Source organism: Oncorhynchus masou, chromosome 1, assembly GCF_036934945.1.
Source record: "Oncorhynchus masou masou isolate Uvic2021 chromosome 1, UVic_Omas_1.1, whole genome shotgun sequence".
NCBI lineage: Eukaryota > Metazoa > Chordata > Actinopteri > Salmoniformes > Salmonidae > Oncorhynchus > Oncorhynchus masou.
In genome coordinates, this window is record NC_088212.1 from 31,775,569 (window position 1) to 31,793,126 (window position 17,558).

Below are 17,558 nucleotides of genomic sequence, written 5' to 3' on the forward strand. Positions count from 1 at the left end.
GTGAGAGAGACGCTTTCCTCGCGAACCCCCCTGAATTCCCACAGGCCCTCATTAACATATGGCCAATCGAGATGCAATATGCAAATAACGTCACAGCAACAACAACAAAATTGTTGAACGCGTAAACAGTCAAACTTGACTTGTGGTTTTATTCGTTTGTTGTATGTCCTTCTCTTGTGCCTCCCTAAAGAGTTTGGCAAACCTATGCCTTAACAGGAGTGGCTGCTACTGTGTGTGTGTGTGGTTGGCTGTATGTGGCTCACATGGCTTGACGGCTTTAGGACACGTGTCTATCCTGAAGGAAGACTCCAAAGCAAAAGGTTAGCTGTTCAAAATGAACAATGAACTAAATGTTAGCTGTTCATTCTTTGTTTTCTTCTGATGCTTCAGGAGCACTGGAATATGTCCTCAGACAAAGAGATCATCAACCTCATATAATTACTTATATAATCCCATATAGTAATTTAATCAGTTCTCTGTAAGTGTGATCAACCTGTCCAGGTCATCAATCTAACTACTCCCCTGTGACACCAAATAAAACTGACATTAATGTCTTCACTCTGTCATTTCCAGGAACCTCCAGTAGGACTACCTAAGCACATTTTATGGATCATGAGGTAGTACATTACTACAGTTACACTGTACTAACCAGGGACCATGAATAGCTTCGATACTCAAGTTACTCTTGTGACGTGTCCAAACTGTCTGCCACTAATTGACTACACTCTGCAGCTGCTGTCCACTCACACCTTCAAGAATGTTTTTTCAAACTTCTATTTTTAACTCGCACTGTTAGATTGCTAGGGTTTGCATTATGGCTGCACTATGGCAGCCTCAATCCACCACATCCATGGATTTATTCACAATTAGGTATACCAGGGGTGGGAAATAATTTTGAGTTGAGGGCCACATCAGGATTTCTAAATTCAGTGGAGAGCCGACCAATTTGTTAGTCAAAACCAATTTATGGGCCAGAAAAGGGGCAGTTATTTGAAAACGTAAAGGTCCATTATAACTTTCCATCTCGTTTAAGATGTTCAACAGTGGCATGGAGTGTTTAATTAACCCAAAATACCCCCCCCCCCATCCCCAACACAGACGCAATAAGAAACGGTCGTATGTTAACCACCCCGGGGGTACAGTGACTTCAGAAAGTATTTATACTCCTAAACTTATTCCACATTTTGTAGTGTTACAACCTGAACTCAAAGTTGATTGAATTCTTCAAGGTCTGTCAAGTTGGTTGTTGATTATTGCTAGACAGCCATATTCAAGTCTTGCCATAGATTTTCAAGCAGATTTAAGTCCAATATGTAACTCGGCCACTCAGGAACATGCATTGTTGTCTTGGTAAGCAACTCCAGTGTATATTTGGCCTTGTGTTTAAGGTTATTGCCGTACTGAAATATCAATTTGTCTCCAGTGTCTGTTGGAAAGCAGACTGAACCAGGTTTTCCTCTAGGATTTTGCCTGTGCTTAGCTCTATAGCATTTATTTGTATCCTAAAATACTCCCTAGTCCTTGCCGTTGACAAGCATACACATAACATGATTCAGCCACCACCATGCTTGAAAATATGAGGAGTGGTACTCAGTAATGTATTGTGTTGGATTTTCCCCAAACATAATGCTTTGTATTCAGGACATAAAGTTAATTTCTTTGCCACATTTTTTGCACTGAGTTAGGAAGGACACCTGTGTCTTTGTAGTGACTGGGTGTATTGAGACACCATTCAGTATAATTAATAACTTCACCATGTTTAAAGGGATATTCAATGTCTGCTTTTTATTTTATTTTATCTACCAATAGGTGCCCTTCTTTGCGAGGCATTGAAAAAGTTTCCTTTGTGGTTGAATTTGTGTTTAAAATTCACTGCTCAATTGAGAGACAAATAATTGTATGCATGGGGTACAGAGATGATGAAGTCGTCATTCAAAAATAATGTTAACTGTTATTGCACACAGAGTGAGTCCATACATTTTAATATGTGACTTGTTAATTACTCCTGAACTTATTTAGGCTTGCCATAATTAAATATCTATTGACTCATGACTTTTCAGGTTTTCATTTTGAATTCATTTCTACAAATGTCTAAACATATAATTCCACTTTGAAATTATGGGTTATTGTTTGGAGGCCAGTAACACAACAAAATGTGTAAAAAGTCAAGGGTTGTGAATACCTTCTGAAGGTACTGTATACAGTACTTCACACAATTAGTCACAAAAAATATCTCTGTGATCGACAAATATGAATGGAGGAGTTAGGGGCAGAGTGGTTTAATCAAGCCTGAGCCACCTTTGTCGCAGCACAATTCCACTGCTGTTGACCCTCTCTTGAAGGAGTATAGTGTTATAAAACTATACTGTAGCTAATGTTATCACTTAGGGAAGGATGTGTATCAGCTAAGTGTGTTTTGTCCAAGAGGTAGACAAAACAGAGGTGAAATGACAGTACATGTGTTTGACAGGTTTATACAGCCTTGGAGCACAGAGGGTTGGTGGCACCTTAATTGGGGAGGATGGGCTCATGGTAATGGCTAGAGCGGATTTAGTGGAATGGTATTAAATACATCAAACACAGTTTCCATGTGAATGATGCCATTCAATTTGCTCCATTCCAGCCATTATTATGAGCTGTCCTCCCCTCAGAAGCCTCCACTGCCTTGGAGATGAGACTAAACAAAAAACCTATGGAAATTATTTTATTTTACATTCTATTACTGTACATTCTTAGTTTACAAACTTTGGTATGAAGAGTTGGAGGCTAAAGTTCTCTGAGTCTCAATGGACTCCAAGAATGGGCGTTGGGGGGCAAGGGGTAGTGTCATGGTGAGGTCATGATCAGGCCAGTTGGCTCTTTGGCCCGAGGTTAGGGGTGTGGCTCTGCAGGTTTAAGTAGATGCAACATTAGTAGAGATGTCATGTTTGTTGGGATAAAAAAAGTAGTGTCTCCCAGCCCGATCCTGTGCTTCCATCCAGAGTAAGGCTGGTGGGAGGAGCTATAGGAGGACAGGCTTATTGTAATGGCTGGAATGGAGTAAATAGAACAAGTCAAACATGGTTTCCATATTATTATTATACCTTTATTTAACTAGGCAAGTCAGTTAAGAACAAATTCTTATTTTCAATGACTGCCTAGGAACAGTGGGTTAGGGGCAGAACGACAGATTTGTACCAGCTCGGGGGTTTGAACTTGCAACCTTCCGTCCAACGCTCTAACCACTAGGCTACCCTGCTGCCCCATATGTTTAATGTTTGATACCATTCCATCTATGCCATTCCAGCCATTACAATGAGCCAGGCCTCCTAAAGCTCTTCCCACCAGCTTCCTCTGGTGTATGGATGACACTAATCTAATCTGTCTGTCTTTTTCATTACCTCTCAAAGCCCATAGGTCTGTGGCCCCAGGGCAACTTCTCTAGCTACAAAAATACAATTTATAGGGTTATGCAATACAGTTACGTGAACCATAAAAACATAATTTTACTACGGATTTTTATGCTTTTGTAAATTATAATATAAGGAACTTTTGATATCTATGCATCTCTGATCTCATCCAGTATCTCAATTTAATGGAGTTACACTGGTTTTATTTCTACAATTCCGTCATTGCTGGAGGAATATTGTTGTCTAGTCAGTCATGCAGTCTTAACATGTGAACCTTTTATAACACAGGAGTCCGTGGGGGGTGGCATGAGTCCAAAGGGGGGTGACCTTGTTCCACCAATAGCATCACAGAGACCACTCCTCCTGAAAAGGGGTTTTATGTAACAGCAACAAAGACTGGCCAGGCATGTGGCCCTGGGATAAAGGTTACATTTTTCATGCATTGCTGAAAACAATGAATTAATCGCCCACAAATGGTGGGAATCAGAAGTTTGTCCACTGAAATGTTAGTTCTAATCTGCCTTTCTATTCTTCTTTGGATGGGATTGTTGAGTCCCTTAGGAACAAGTTGTACCACAGCTCAAGGAAAAAAAACATTATTTAGTTAGTTCTTTAATCTAATCTCTAACAAAGTTTCCAAACCTTGCACATAGAGTTGTATAGAGGACTCTAGTGCCCCAAAAAACATTTTAGTATGGGCAGCACCACTAAGGACCATTTTAAAGTAGTCAACTGGGTAGGACTTCCTATGGGTTCACATAATTCCATCCAGGTCATCGGGAGGGATCAGCCAATTAATTACACTTGTGAGAAAACGTTCCATAAATGCAGGTGGCAGTACATTTCCAACCTTGACTTTACACCTGTTCAAACACACTCCAAGTGGCAGTATGCACCCTTTTAGTTTGCTTACCAATTTATATAAGTAGTAGATTAAAATTGGCTACTTGGAAATGGCCTCAATGGCGCTGTCGTGCGCTCACAGCCGCCATAATGGGAAAGATACAATGTTGCGATCTCTATACAACTTTATGACCTTGCATTAGTGAACTAGTGTTAGTAGGCCTGTGGTATGAATGGAGGTTAGCCATGTGACTTCTTATGGTAGCAGGATACTATCACTCTGGTTCAATGCCTGACTCTGGTTACAACTTAACCATGCTAGTCAGTTTTCCAAAATAAGTAACATTGAGGTGCAATACGTATAATTATTTGATGGGTATGAAAGTGTTGAGGTCACTTAACTCAAATGCATTTGTGTTAACCTAGTCTAAACATGTTCACACCTGTCATTATTGAAAGAGAAATTGTAACCAATAGGGGAATGGTGTAAGAGCATCAAGGAGAATATATGGAAAAATAGAAGGTGGATCAATTTTGTTGTATTGAACATCAAACTGGAACATTTCAGTGCCCTGTCTAAGTCAAAATGATAGATGCTTCCCCCTAGTGACAAATAGTAACATTACATTGCCCCGAGAGGAGTTATTTCCCCATTACACAGGCCTGTACTTTCTGTTCACTCCACAACATTCGCTAGTCTAATCTGGCCATATAATTTAGGATTGCATGAAGTACATCTGGAATTTAAACCATGACAATGATCTTATCCTCCATACTAATGGTACAGCCTTCGCCATACATCATCCAGACCGTAAATTAAAACATTGACCTGGAAAAGTTTTTTTTGTGTTCGAGAAAGAGAAGGATAGAGTAAAGTACAGTCTCGTTCACCTTTAACAAAACTGTGTACTCACACACTAAATCTGCATACAGTGAACATCCAACCACTTTTTGGAAATAAATATACATTAAACACCTTTGGAAAATAAATATTTAATATGTAATACTGAAACAATAAGGATCTTTCCAGAAAATGACAGTATAAAAAAATAACTCTTAGAACATATAGGCCAATCAAAAATAAATTAGAGAAGTCATGACCACAGCACATTTTTTAAACAAACAAGAATCAGCTACGACCAATTGATTTGCTCTCATGCCTTAGTCATATTGAGTCACGGTGACCTCATGTAACCCTGCAGACAGCAAATCAACATGGTAACTTTTTCATGAAAACAACAAAAAAACATAACTGCCATGACATCCCAGTCACATCACTTTGCCAAATAAAATGTAAACACGAGGTTGGTGGCACCTTAATTGGGGAGGAAGAGCTTGTGGTAATGGCTGGAGTGTAATGGGTGGAATGATATCAAATACATCAATCACATGGTTTCATGTGTTTGATGCCATTTCATTTGCTCCATTCCAGCCATTAAAATGAGCCGTCCTCCCCTCAGCAGCCTCCAATGGATTTAAACCACATCCATATCAACAAAAAGTACACATTTTGTAAACACAGCACACTTTCTATGGGGAAGAGGATGTCACTGTGTGGTGAAAAAGAAATTCACAGGGGTGGCGTCCCAGTTTCTGGGGATTGGGGCCTCATTTATCAACGTGGATACATTTCAAACTAAATTCTGGCGTACGTTGAGCATCTAGGATTTGAATGCAAACAAATTATTGGGATTTATCAAACATTCGCACGGAACATATATGCATGCTTAATTGGTAAATCAGAGCTAAACCATATGTGTGTGAGAACGAGCGCTACACCTCCGCTGGGAAAATGCCCTCCATTCACCTTTTATGGTAACAACAACGCCCTCATTTGCTGTATTATTTGGAGATATTCGAACTGGGCCGTGATAGTTGCTAAAGGAAAGCGCAATGGCAAATGTGATCACATTTCTGTAGAGGTGTGGGCAGAATGTTTTAATCTTTTGCCGTTACTTTTTTTAAACAAATAATGCATTACGTCTACAGTGAGAAAAGCCCACGCATTCTGCAAGATTGATTTTCTATTGAACAATTTCGAAGTAGATGCTGCCGACAGTCCACACGTCTATGCAAAATATTAATTGTTGGGAAATATTTTGTTTATCAATACATGATTGTTAGTCTATCTCCATGGTATAGGCGTTGAGATTAAACAGGCTATTATGTTGCGCTCCTTTCGCACAGCAATACTATAGCCTAACAATACTGTCATAGGCTACCGGTCTATTTACTTTCTAGCATGGTTGGCCATTGAATGAGGGGTGGATAAATGGTAGCATAATATTTTATGTAGCGGCATGTCAGAAAAGGAGAGATATGCCCTGCAATAAGATTGGTGTATGCTTATATAAAAAGTAAAACATATATTGGGTGACATGCTGCTATGCAATCTTTTTACCAATGACAAATGCATTTGTTTTATAATTAGGCCTATAGGTTTTAATGATATTAGCCTACCATTATAATTCCTGTGCAACAAACACCTCAATTTCCCCCAAAATAACAATATTTGCTTGCAATAGAGTTGATCAGACAACAACTAGAAGTTGTGGGTACGCATGGTCTGAATAGTTCAATATGTATAAATACCAACCTTTGCGGGAAAACTGCCGCATGCAAGGCTTGTGTGCACGCACCCTTAACTGCCGCATGCAAGGCTTGTGTGCACGCACCCTTAACTGCCGCACACAGCGGTCTAAGGCACTGCATCTCAGTGCTAGAGGTGTCACTACAGACCCTGCTTCAATCCTGGGCTGTATCACAATTGGCTGTGATCGGGAGTCCCATTGGGCAGTAACTGACTTGCCTAGTTGTAATAAAGGTTCATTTAAAAAAAGTGGCCTCTTGTGGGTGTGGGGGTTAATATGGCCAAAATATCACAGTATTAAAACAAAAAGTGGACGGCATTTTATGTTTTTGAATAATAAAAGCTCAAAATGTTATTTATGAGTAGTGTATGACTCTCGGGTGGAAAGACATACATTCTAAGTGATTTCAATGGGTCTTTCTCCATTCGGATTGTTTTATACTGTTCAATTCAACTTCAACCCCCCCAAATGTGCATTTTAATACATTTGTTGCACTCATTTGAGATCATTTCCACGTAAGGCTGCATGTTATGGGCAAACAATCTGTGCCTTATTTTTAACCAAATGTTGCAATTTGACTTGCAATTTAGAGTAAAACACTTGGGTGAACTGTTGGAATTATGGAAATAGAATGATTATTCTAATTCTATAGTTAGAATAATAATTGGCACTTTGAATACAGTGTTTGACATGACAATGAATGAAAATGCCAGGGAGGAGTTATTGCGACAGGGTAGGAACTAGGAACAAAAGTGTTGATAAGTGTTTCTAGGGGACTGTTCAATCTGTGGCTACATTGAATGTTTTCTCTTAGCTTCTTCATGTAGCTAACATTCTTGCTTCCTCTGATTTAGAAGATACTGTTGCACAAACATGCTGTTTTAGGTCTACACTATCGCTGGTATTATCAGGCTGTATAGCTAATTACGTTTGCTCTGATTCAGTACATTTATTGGCTAGCTAGCAATTAGCATTAGTAGCTAACAGGATTTAGGCCCAACTTGCTAAGACAAGTCGAACTAGAGGTTTACAGATGTAAGAAACAGAAACTAATAGTGTAATTATAGAATGCTTGTAGATTTATATTAAGCTAAATGAAAACAGCATTGTTGTCATCAACATTGTTGTATGTGCTGCATTGACCATGCAGAAGGTAAAGTAAAACTCCAAACCAGTCCGTGTGTCAATACCGGTATATTGTAAAATATGGTATACTGCCCAGCCTTATCCTGGTGTGGCTCAGATAGGGGCCAATGTTCTCAGCTCTGTCCTTTGGAGCAGGTTGACAGCCAATGGTCCATTCAACCACAAGACAACGGCAGTTTCACAGGGCCCCTTACAGACATGACCCAGGGTCAGAGATGCCAGCCCAATACAAGAGATGTGAGGACGGCTCCATTTTTACCCTTCTGTAAGTCAGTCTTTTCCCCATGGCTGTACACTAGCACAGAGGGGACGGCGTGGCTGTGTGACGTCATTCAGATCCTGGTTAACAGTCTCTCAGAATGTGGGTCCACAGTAGTCCTCTGCTACTAGCATTCCTTACATACAGGAAGAGGGTTGGCTGGAGGGTAAACAGAGGCCTCTGACTCCTCCTCACCCTTCTCATCACTGTTAACTTCATTCACTTCCTTCAGCGTTTGTCCAGGCGTTTATCCATTTCCTTTCGAACCCGGGCCTGCAGTGCCACCCTCATGGCTGAGTCCAGAACATTCTTCTCTGCTACACGCTCCACCACCCTCTCTGGCTTGTCCTCCTAAGAGACAGGAAACAGGTCACAGGATGCGCACCATCATAAAAATATAGACACTAGACAGACAGACCTTGTGTACAATGAAGGAGGTGACACAGCCAGAGTCAGCCTGGTAGTCCAGCCAGAAGAGTTCAGTTCCATGGGTCTCTGGCTCTGTACTCGACCCACTCTCATTCCACTCTTCAGTCTCTGCACCCACTCCTGGCTCAGATCCATCTGGAGACACATACATACACATCACCACTAAACTGTGTCTTCCAAGTTGAAAGAAGTCCATACTAGCAGCAGTGGTTTCTTACTTCCACGTCGCGGATGGTACACTTGGATATCTGGCCGGCGGGGGCGTCGGGGGGTTGTGGTGAGCCTGGCCCTCTGACGCTCATTGGCCTGCTTTACCTGCTTATCATAGTCATCTCTGCAAGACAAAGTGATAGGTCAGTGTCTGAATCTTTCAGTAAGAGAAACATTATTTATATAAATTAGAGAGTAACAAGGCAATTTAATTCAAACCAGTGGAATGATTGTGAGTGTCCAACTTCTAACAATATCCATGATGGGTGTAGTTATACACCGCAGAGAGCAATATCTGTTAATGGTATTTATACTCTGAAGAGGGGCAGTTCTCTGTTAGACGTTGTGCGCATGCCCAGTAGAGGTTGGAGTGAGTAGGCGTACTAGCTATGAATTTCAACATTAACAAGAAAACCCTCGAAACTAAACAACTGCACGCGCTCATAATTGATTACATTGACAAAATAGATCGACAAAATATACACCCCGCACGGCATGTTAGCTCAGATTAGTGATTCACCTGGCAATCTGGTTCCTTCGAATGTGGTGTAAGAAACCATGGCTCATGTCCAAACGACCCGTACGTTTACATTTGAGCTCTTGTTCTTCATCATCCCGCAAAATCTCCATCGTGAGAGATGATGGACAATGTATTTAGCATTTAAGATGGAACATTAGTACTTCTTTATATGCACAACACCACAAGCTGCATCATAACGTTAATCAATCTTTCAAAGGGATTTACTACTAGTTATCACATCCACTAAGTTAAAATGGGCTATTGTAAAAACTAATCAAAACAAAAAAGAACGTGCTTTTGATCTTAATTTAATGTTATGATTAGCCGTTGGTTTATCATTGTGTTTAAGGTAAGGTTTCAAAATCATATTTTAAGAAGATAAAAAAATATAAATAGGCGGGGTGTATGACTTTGTGACTGTGGTAACTAGTGACGACCATTCCAAAGTGGGCTGGGCTGCTGTCTAACTGGAATTGCACACGGAGTTACGAGCTTGTCCATCATTTATTTTTCGGATCAAGCTTCTACCCTTGCAAATTATTTTTTTCTCTCACATTTTTAATCCTCATGAAGTATATTATTTAAAGTTGTTTGAAAGCTGAGTTGCTCTTTGGAGGCCCAAATAAAAATGTCTAACACTATTCAATCTCCGCCGTTCTGTTTTTGCCAGTCAACTTGAAAATATGGGGTTAAACTCTGGTTGGCCATTTTGATATTGAAACCGGGAGTTTGAGGTGTGCAGCTAGTAAAATCAACTCAACCCTGACTTTAGTTATTATTATTATAAGCTCCGTTTTTTCATACGCAACAAAGATTAACGATGGTCTCTGTAAAACGGGAGAGAGAACTTGACTTTGAAGACGATGAAGGTAGTTAACAATTTCAAACCGTGTACAAGCTCGTAACAAGCTGGTGTTTATTTCAAAACGTATATTTTCATGTTTGCTTGCCCAGTTAGCTAGTTAACACATAACATTGTTGGTAGGTAGCTAGTTATAGCTAACTAATGTATTGTTAACTAGCTAAGATCCCAGCATCAAAAGTGTCCGTCTAGATTTGCCAGAAGATACCGACCCTACCGTTACGCTTGTTTACACTGAGCTGCACGGGAACGCAATACATTAAGACACTTCTTCTTTAATCAATCGAATGTATTTATTAAGCTCTGACATCAGTAGATGTCAAAATGCTATACAGAAACCCAGCCTAAAACCCCAAACAATAGAGAATTTTTGTTTACCTTTATTTAACTAGTCAGTTAAGAACAAATTATTATTTTCAGGAACAGGGGTAGAACGACAGAGTTATACCTTCTCAGCTCGGGGATATGAACTTCCAACCTTTCGGTTACTAGTCCAACGCTCTAACCACTAGGCTACCCTGACTCTCCGGTATAAATTTGAAAGCATGGTGGCTAGGAAAAACTCTCTAGAAAGGCGTGAACCTAGGAAGAAACCTAGAGAGGTGGCCAATCCTCTTCTGGCTGGGCCGGGTGGAGATTATAAGAGTACATGGCCAACCTACTATGCTGAGACAAGGCTGAGTATAGCCCACGAAGATCTACTCCCCCGCACTACCCCGAGGGGGCGCAAAACCAGACGGGAAGATCACGTCTGTGACTCAGCCCACTTTTATGGTATATTGCCGATCGCACAATTTAATGTGCATCCCGCCACCTACTGTGCAGGGTGAAAACAGGATTCCCAAAAAACGTAACAAAAAATAAACCAAACGAACCAACTTTTCTGTTAAAAAAATAAACCGGATCTGATCCCTACACAGGCTCAAGGGGAACCTGGGAGGGCGGGTCTTCCGGAGCCAGTACCCCTTGCAGTCTTCAGAAGTAAAATCATTAAGTCCCAGACAAGTTTCTGCTGCAGTCACAATAATGTCCAAACTTCTTTGAGGCTTGTGCCGTACAGTTTACAACTGTGGCAATGAACACCACAAAATCCACCTTTATCTTTTGACTGGCAGCAAACATTTACTACAGGCTGTGGTGCATCCACTACCATATCTTCACTAGCGTCGCTTGTTTTCTCAATTATTTTAATCGCCTCCGCTCTAACTTTTGCCACCTCAATTTCCTTCACCCTTACAGGGCACTCCAGGAACCAGGGATCATAATCCCCATCACAATTGCAACACCGTTGTCCTTCTACACACCGTTCTTCAGTATACTCTGTCAGGACTGACAGACTTTCATATTTTTCTCCATTCACCCAGCGTGTCAGCGACGGGCACCAATCACACCAGGAATTAACTTCAGGTATTCAGGCTGAACATCGGTCGTCACCCCTGAGATGACTCCTTTAACGGGTGCTCTACTCCGAAGTTCAAAACTTCTGTTGTCCAGATTCTTTTGAGGCTCAGTGCAATCTTCCTCTGTTCTTCAGAAATACAATTCATCAACGTAAGATCACTCCTGGTCACTCTGATAGACTCCACTTTTCCCAGAGCATATTTCACAATTTTCAACTCCTCAAACGGGTCTCCCACATATGTATCCTTATTCAACAAACGCATCCCAACAAGAAGCGATTCATTATCATACATGCACATATACTCCAATTTCTTTTTTGTTCCAGTTTTCATTACTACTGTTGGCCATTCATAACATTCGTCTTCACCAACTTTGCTCGACGCGCTGCTTAATTCGAACAAGGCATCCACTTCCGCCATCTCTCTTCCAACAGGAGTTGAAGTATCAACTGTGTTCCTGTCGTGACATTGCACATGTAAAAAAACTACATTAAGACACATTGGAGCCTGTGTGAGAAATGGGGTCAGAAAAAATGATGTATATAAACCCTGGATTGCTGACGCTATGTATTGGCTTTGAGAGGCTTTCGTCACCGGTCGGCCACATTGGAACTCCCCAGTAGGAGCAATCCCCCATAGGAATGAATGCAATTCTACATTACTTCAGTTAAATGTTTCAAGGACAAAATTACATGTATTTAAGTATTTGTTTTGTTGTAGTGGGGACAGTAACATAAATACTTTAAGGAAAATGTGTTTTATATATTTTTAGTTTTTATGTTAAGCTCACGTCGCAGTGCTAGCCGTGCCGCTAGAGATTCTGGGTTTGGGTCCAGGCTTTGTCGCAGCCGGCCGCGACCGGGAGACCCATGCGGCGGCGTACAATTGGCCCAGCATCGTCCGGGTTAGGGGATGATTTGGCCGACAGGGATTTCCTTGTCCCATCGCGCACTAGCGCCTCCTGTGGTGGGCCGGGCGCAGTGCACGCTGAAAAGGTCGCCAGGTGTACGTTGTTTCCTTCAACACATTGGTGCGACTGGCTTCCAGGCTAAGTGGGCATTGTGTCAAGAAGCAGTGTGGCTTGGTTAGGTTGTGTTTCGGGGGATGCACGGCTCTTGACCCTCGCCTCTCCTGAGTCCGTACGGCTCAGACACAAGAGGTATGTGGCAGGGTCTACAGTCAATCACGGATTACAAAAAGAAAACCAGCCCAGTCACGGACCAGGATGTCTTGCTCCCAGGCAGACTAAATAACTGTTTTGCCCGCTTTGAGGACAATACAGTGCCACTGACACGGCCCGCAACCAAAACATGCGGACTCTCCTTCACTGCAGCCGAGGTGAGTAAAACATTTAAACGTGTTAACCCTCGCAAGGCTGCAGGCCCAGACGGCATCCCCAGCCACGTCCTCAGAGCATGCGCAGACCAGCTGGCTGGTGTGTTTACAGACATATTCAATCAATCCCTATACCAGTCTGCTGTTCCCACATGCTTCAAGAGGGCCACCATTGTTCCTGTTCCCAAGAAAGCTAAGGTAACTGAGCTAAACGACTACTGCCCCGTAGCACTCACTTCCGTCATCATGAAGTGCTTTGAGAGACTAGTCAAGGACCATATCACCTCCACCCTACCTGACACCCTAGACCCACTCCAATTTGCTTGCCGCCCAAATAGGTCCACAGACGATGCAATCTCAACCACACTGCACACTGCCCTAACCCATCTGGACAAGAGGAATATGTTGAATTTTGAGTGCATACATATCCAGATGATGCTGCATACTATTTTGCGCAATTTCGCTGTCAGTGTGTTCGAAGCGTTAATGTAACCATGACTGTGTTTCCGAACTCAGCGCAGTCCAAGCGTAATGATATAGTAAATATCTTCTGGCAACTTCTAGCTAAGTTAGTGTTAGCCAGAGGCCTTGTGTAAACACAAATCTCTGGTGTAACGTAGCTAATCTTAGCTAGATACCCACGATTGTTGTCATTGCTAGGCATCACATTAGCGAGTTACACTGAATTGTTTGTTGACATGTTGTTTGTCTTATAGCTACAGTGCCTGTGAAAGTAGGCCGTTCATCTGAGGATCGCAGAAGTCGGCACTGTCCCTACCTCGACACAATCAATAGGTAACGTTAAACGTCCACTGGTTTTAACACTGAATGTGTAATATTTGTCATTCACCTCGAACACCTTTGTCTTCAGGAGTGTGCTGGACTTTGATTTTGAGAAGCTGTGCTCCATCTCGCTCTCCCACATCAACGTCTATGCTTGTCTCATCTGTGGGAAATACTTCCAAGGTAAATCATCCAATACTTCAGATTAACGTTGTTACCTCCCTCCCTACCTGAAAAATGTTCAGAAATTATTTGACCTCAACCTAAACTGGTGTGTGTGTGTGTCTCTTCCAGGTAGAGGTCTGAAGTCCCATGCCTATACTCACAGTGTGCAGTTCACCCACCATGTGTTCCTCAATCTGCACACACTTAAGTTCTACTGTCTGCCAGATAACTACGAGATCATTGACTCATCGTTGGAAGACATCACGGTGGGTCCACAGACATGGGTTTGCACACATTAACCCTGTAATAAGACCATTTCAGAGGTGTCAGAGGCATTGATTCAAACATGCACTGATTAAATGGTGCTAAACCAATAGTTCTGAAATAAAGTTGAACAGTTTATCTTCAGCCATGGTTTGTGCAATAATGGAGGTGGTCATATATGTTTGTTCTTTGTGTTTAGTATGTACTGAAGCCCACATTCACCAGACCGCACATCTCTGGATTGGACAAGCAGGGCAAGCTGTATCGAGCCTATGATGGCACCACCTATCTGCCTGGCATCGTAGGGCTCAACAACATCAAGGCTAATGACTATGCTAATGTGGTGCTGCAGGTAAGACTGTTATCCACCACAGAGTATCCACTGGTGAATCAGACCTCTCACCATTCACATGCTGCTTAACCTTTTCCTGTGTGATGATTATCCATGTGACCCAGTCGGTAGAGCATGGCGCTCGCAACACCAGGGTTGTGGGTTTGATTTCCACAGGGAAACGGTACGAAAATGTATGTACTCACTACTGTAAGTCGCTCTGGATAAGAGAGTCTGCTAAATTGTAAAATGATTATGGTGAACTATCTTTAACCCTTCAGGCCCTGTCCAATGTGCCCCCACTGCGGAACTACTTTCTGGAAGAGGAGAATTACTGCGGAATCCGTAGGCCACCTGGTGACATCATGTTCCTGCTGGTGCAGCGATTTGGTGAGCTGATGCGCAAGCTGTGGAACCCTCGGAACTTCAAGGCCCACGTGTCACCCCACGAGATGTTGCAGGCTGTAGTGCTGTGTAGCAAGAAGAACTTCCAGATCACCAAGCAAGGTAGGATTTTATTATATCACATTCAGTTAGGCTGAGAGCCTTGTTTCTCAAGAACAAAATGTTTTTAGTACAGTAAAATGTATGTGTTGCAAATAAACAAATCTGCTGATTGGTCTCTGTCCTGCAGGGGATGCTGTGGACTTTCTGTCCTGGTTCATGAACGCTCTGCATGGTGCACTGGGAGGAACCAAGAAGAAACCTTGTGAGTGGGAGGTGGAGGGGATTGATGAATGGGGTCGAGGGAGTGATGTTGAGGAAGGATATGACTTAATCCTTTTTCATTGTCCTTATAAGTCAGTGTTGTCTGCCTTACTGTACAACCTGTGATATTAACAAAGATATCTCCCTCTTCTTTCCCATCTCTCGCCTATCGCCAATATAGCAAGCCTCACCAAAGTGTTCCAAGGTTCCATGCGTATATTCTCCAAGAAGCTTCCTCATCCAGATTTGGCGAGTGGCTTATTGTCAGACCTTTGTAAAAGGAAGACTGCATCATTGTATCAAAGTTTACATTTTTACTTGTGAATTCATGACTTCAATATGATTACAGATTTTAAAAGCTAAATTGTTAATGTTTACATGCTTTTCTCTCTCCAGCCACCAGAAGAGAAGGTGGCTCTGCTGTTGAAGGAGGAGTACCAGGAGGAGATGTCGGAGTCAACCTTCCTCTTCCTGACCCTTGACCTTCCCACAGCCCCACTGTACAAGGATGAGAAGGAGCAGCTCATCATCCCACAGGTCCCCCTCTTCAACATCCTGGCCAAGTTTAACGGCAACACAGAGAAGGTACTGCCCTCAAACTCCTACTTACATTAGCTCAAAGGATTAGCACTCCTATCTGCAAGCCAATCATCTCTCCCACCAAGTTAAATTAAAAGTAGCCTCAGAAGCCTAGGCTTCTCATGTTTTGTTTGAAAGCCTCAAACAAAACGCGAGGGGTGGGCTAGATGGAAACGAGTGATGCGTTGCCACTTATTAAGCCAAACAAATATTTTGCATGGGTTGCTCTACCAACCAATGTTGTTTCTGACTTGCATTAAGCTAGCTAGCATAGGATACAAAACTAATGCTGCATAGGTTATTAAAACAAAAGTGAGTGTTAACAGCCAGCGCTCCCATCCTAAGCAAAATCTTTCAAATGTCGAGTCAACGAGAAAGATTTGGAAGGATGGCCTGTGAGACTTCAGCTTCTGTTTGACAATCTTAAGTGCTTTATCACCTCTTGATTTTCTTCACCTCTTTGCCCTTTCCTCTGGTCCCTTCACACTCCTGTTTTCTTTTAGGAGTATAAAACCTACAAAGAGAATTTCCTCAAAAGGTTCCAGTTGCTCAAGCTGCCTCCCTATCTCATCTTCTGCATCAAAAGGTTCACCAAGAACAACTTCTTTGTGGAGAAGAACCCCACCATCGTTAACTTTCCCATCACGTAAGAGACTGTTGCATACTTTCCCCATGTACTCAATGGTCATTTAGCATCATGCTCAGCCTGATGAGTTCATGTCTGTGTTTTTGACTCCTTGCATTTGCTCCTTGACCAGGAACGTAGACCTTCGTGAGTACCTGACAGAAGAGGCACAGATCACAGAGAAGAACACCACCTATGACCTGGTGGCCAACGTGGTGCATGATGGGAAGCCCACTGAGGGGGCATACAGAATGCATGTCCTGCATCATGTAAGTGACAGCTGTGTTTTCAGGCCTTTCTCCTAGTGTACTCTAGAAGTGCACATTTGCAGAGCTTTAGATGTGCAGTATTTTATGACATTGTGAAATAAATACTCATCCTGTTCAGTTATTGGTGCTAATGTGTGCCTTTTTTTGGTCCCTGAAGGGCACTGGGAAGTGGTACGAGCTCCAGGACTTGCAGGTGACAGATATCCTGCCCCAGATGATCACACTGTCGGAGGCCTACATTCAGGTAAGCTCTATTGTGTCACATTGACCACTGATTATACCATATGCTGTTCTCTAATTTACAGGTTTATGTCTAGATAATTTACTGACTCCCTGTAACTGTCAGTTGTGTTGTGTGGTTCTCTTCGTTCCAGATTTGGAAAAGAAGAGAGAACGAAGATGACACAACTAACCACACAGGGGCGTGAATAAGGCATTGAAAGATTGATTGTACAGGAGAGAGATGTCACATGCTGGCCAGTGGTCAGACGAGCCCCAAAAAGCCACGAGAGTAGAACTGGACACTGTTCAAGATGACCTCAGGGTAAGCCCCCACCACATGAGGACCAGGACTTTTTATTGGTGGATTTTGGATAGAGAAAACAATGTCTACTATTTTTTTTGTTCTTCAACTTAACTGTAAATGGTGGAATAAACTAGCTTTGAAATGTCTGTTTCCAGTCAATATTATGTTTTACCTTTTTGGATGAAATGTATTGATTTGGGTTGGGTCTTTATTTTATTTGTGAAACAAGGAAGTAAAAACAAGAAATAAAATGTTGACATTACCAAATAGTGAGGGTTGCAAAATTATGTTCCTATTGTAAGCATTATAGGATAAATACTCATG

The 17,558-nt window shown here is 42.1% G+C and overlaps 2 protein-coding genes across 2 annotated transcripts; one reads left to right on the top strand and one right to left on the bottom strand.

Annotated features, from left to right (window-relative positions):
- Positions 1–5,205: 5,205 nt before the first annotated feature.
- LOC135542071 (UPF0561 protein C2orf68 homolog) lies at positions 5,206–9,601 on the bottom strand. Its single transcript, XM_064968705.1, has 4 exons — positions 9,388–9,601; positions 8,876–8,991; positions 8,647–8,792; positions 5,206–8,579 (listed from the first exon to the last, which is right to left on the bottom strand). The coding sequence occupies exons 1-4, from the start codon at positions 9,495–9,497 to the stop codon at positions 8,457–8,459; spliced, it is 495 nt and encodes a 164-aa protein (XP_064824777.1). The 5' UTR covers positions 9,498–9,601; the 3' UTR covers positions 5,206–8,456.
- Positions 9,602–10,098: 497 nt separating this feature from the next.
- Positions 10,099–17,380, top strand: LOC135542057 (ubiquitin carboxyl-terminal hydrolase 39-like). The gene is made up of 13 exons (XM_064968679.1): positions 10,099–10,256; positions 13,701–13,779; positions 13,856–13,950; positions 14,062–14,198; positions 14,396–14,548; positions 14,809–15,034; positions 15,162–15,236; positions 15,417–15,484; positions 15,632–15,820; positions 16,318–16,460; positions 16,573–16,708; positions 16,866–16,952; positions 17,083–17,380. The coding sequence occupies exons 1-13, from the start codon at positions 10,208–10,210 to the stop codon at positions 17,134–17,136; spliced, it is 1,491 nt and encodes a 496-aa protein (XP_064824751.1). The 5' UTR covers positions 10,099–10,207; the 3' UTR covers positions 17,137–17,380.
- Positions 17,381–17,558: the final 178 nt, after the last annotated feature.

Coding starts and splice junctions, on each gene's coding strand:
- LOC135542071 (XM_064968705.1), bottom strand. CDS start 9,497: ATGGAGATTTTGCGGGATGATGAAGAACAAGAGCTCAAATGTAAACGT. Junction 8,793..8,875: donor GTACCATCCGCGACGTGGAA/GTAAGAAACCAC, acceptor ATGTGTCTCCAG/ATGGATCTGAGCCAGGAGTG. Junction 8,580..8,646: donor CCTCCTTCATTGTACACAAG/GTCTGTCTGTCT, acceptor CCTGTCTCTTAG/GAGGACAAGCCAGAGAGGGT.
- LOC135542057 (XM_064968679.1), top strand. CDS start 10,208: ATGGTCTCTGTAAAACGGGAGAGAGAACTTGACTTTGAAGACGATGAA. Junction 13,780..13,855: donor TACCTCGACACAATCAATAG/GTAACGTTAAAC, acceptor CTTTGTCTTCAG/GAGTGTGCTGGACTTTGATT. Junction 15,035..15,161: donor CTTCCAGATCACCAAGCAAG/GTAGGATTTTAT, acceptor TCTGTCCTGCAG/GGGATGCTGTGGACTTTCTG.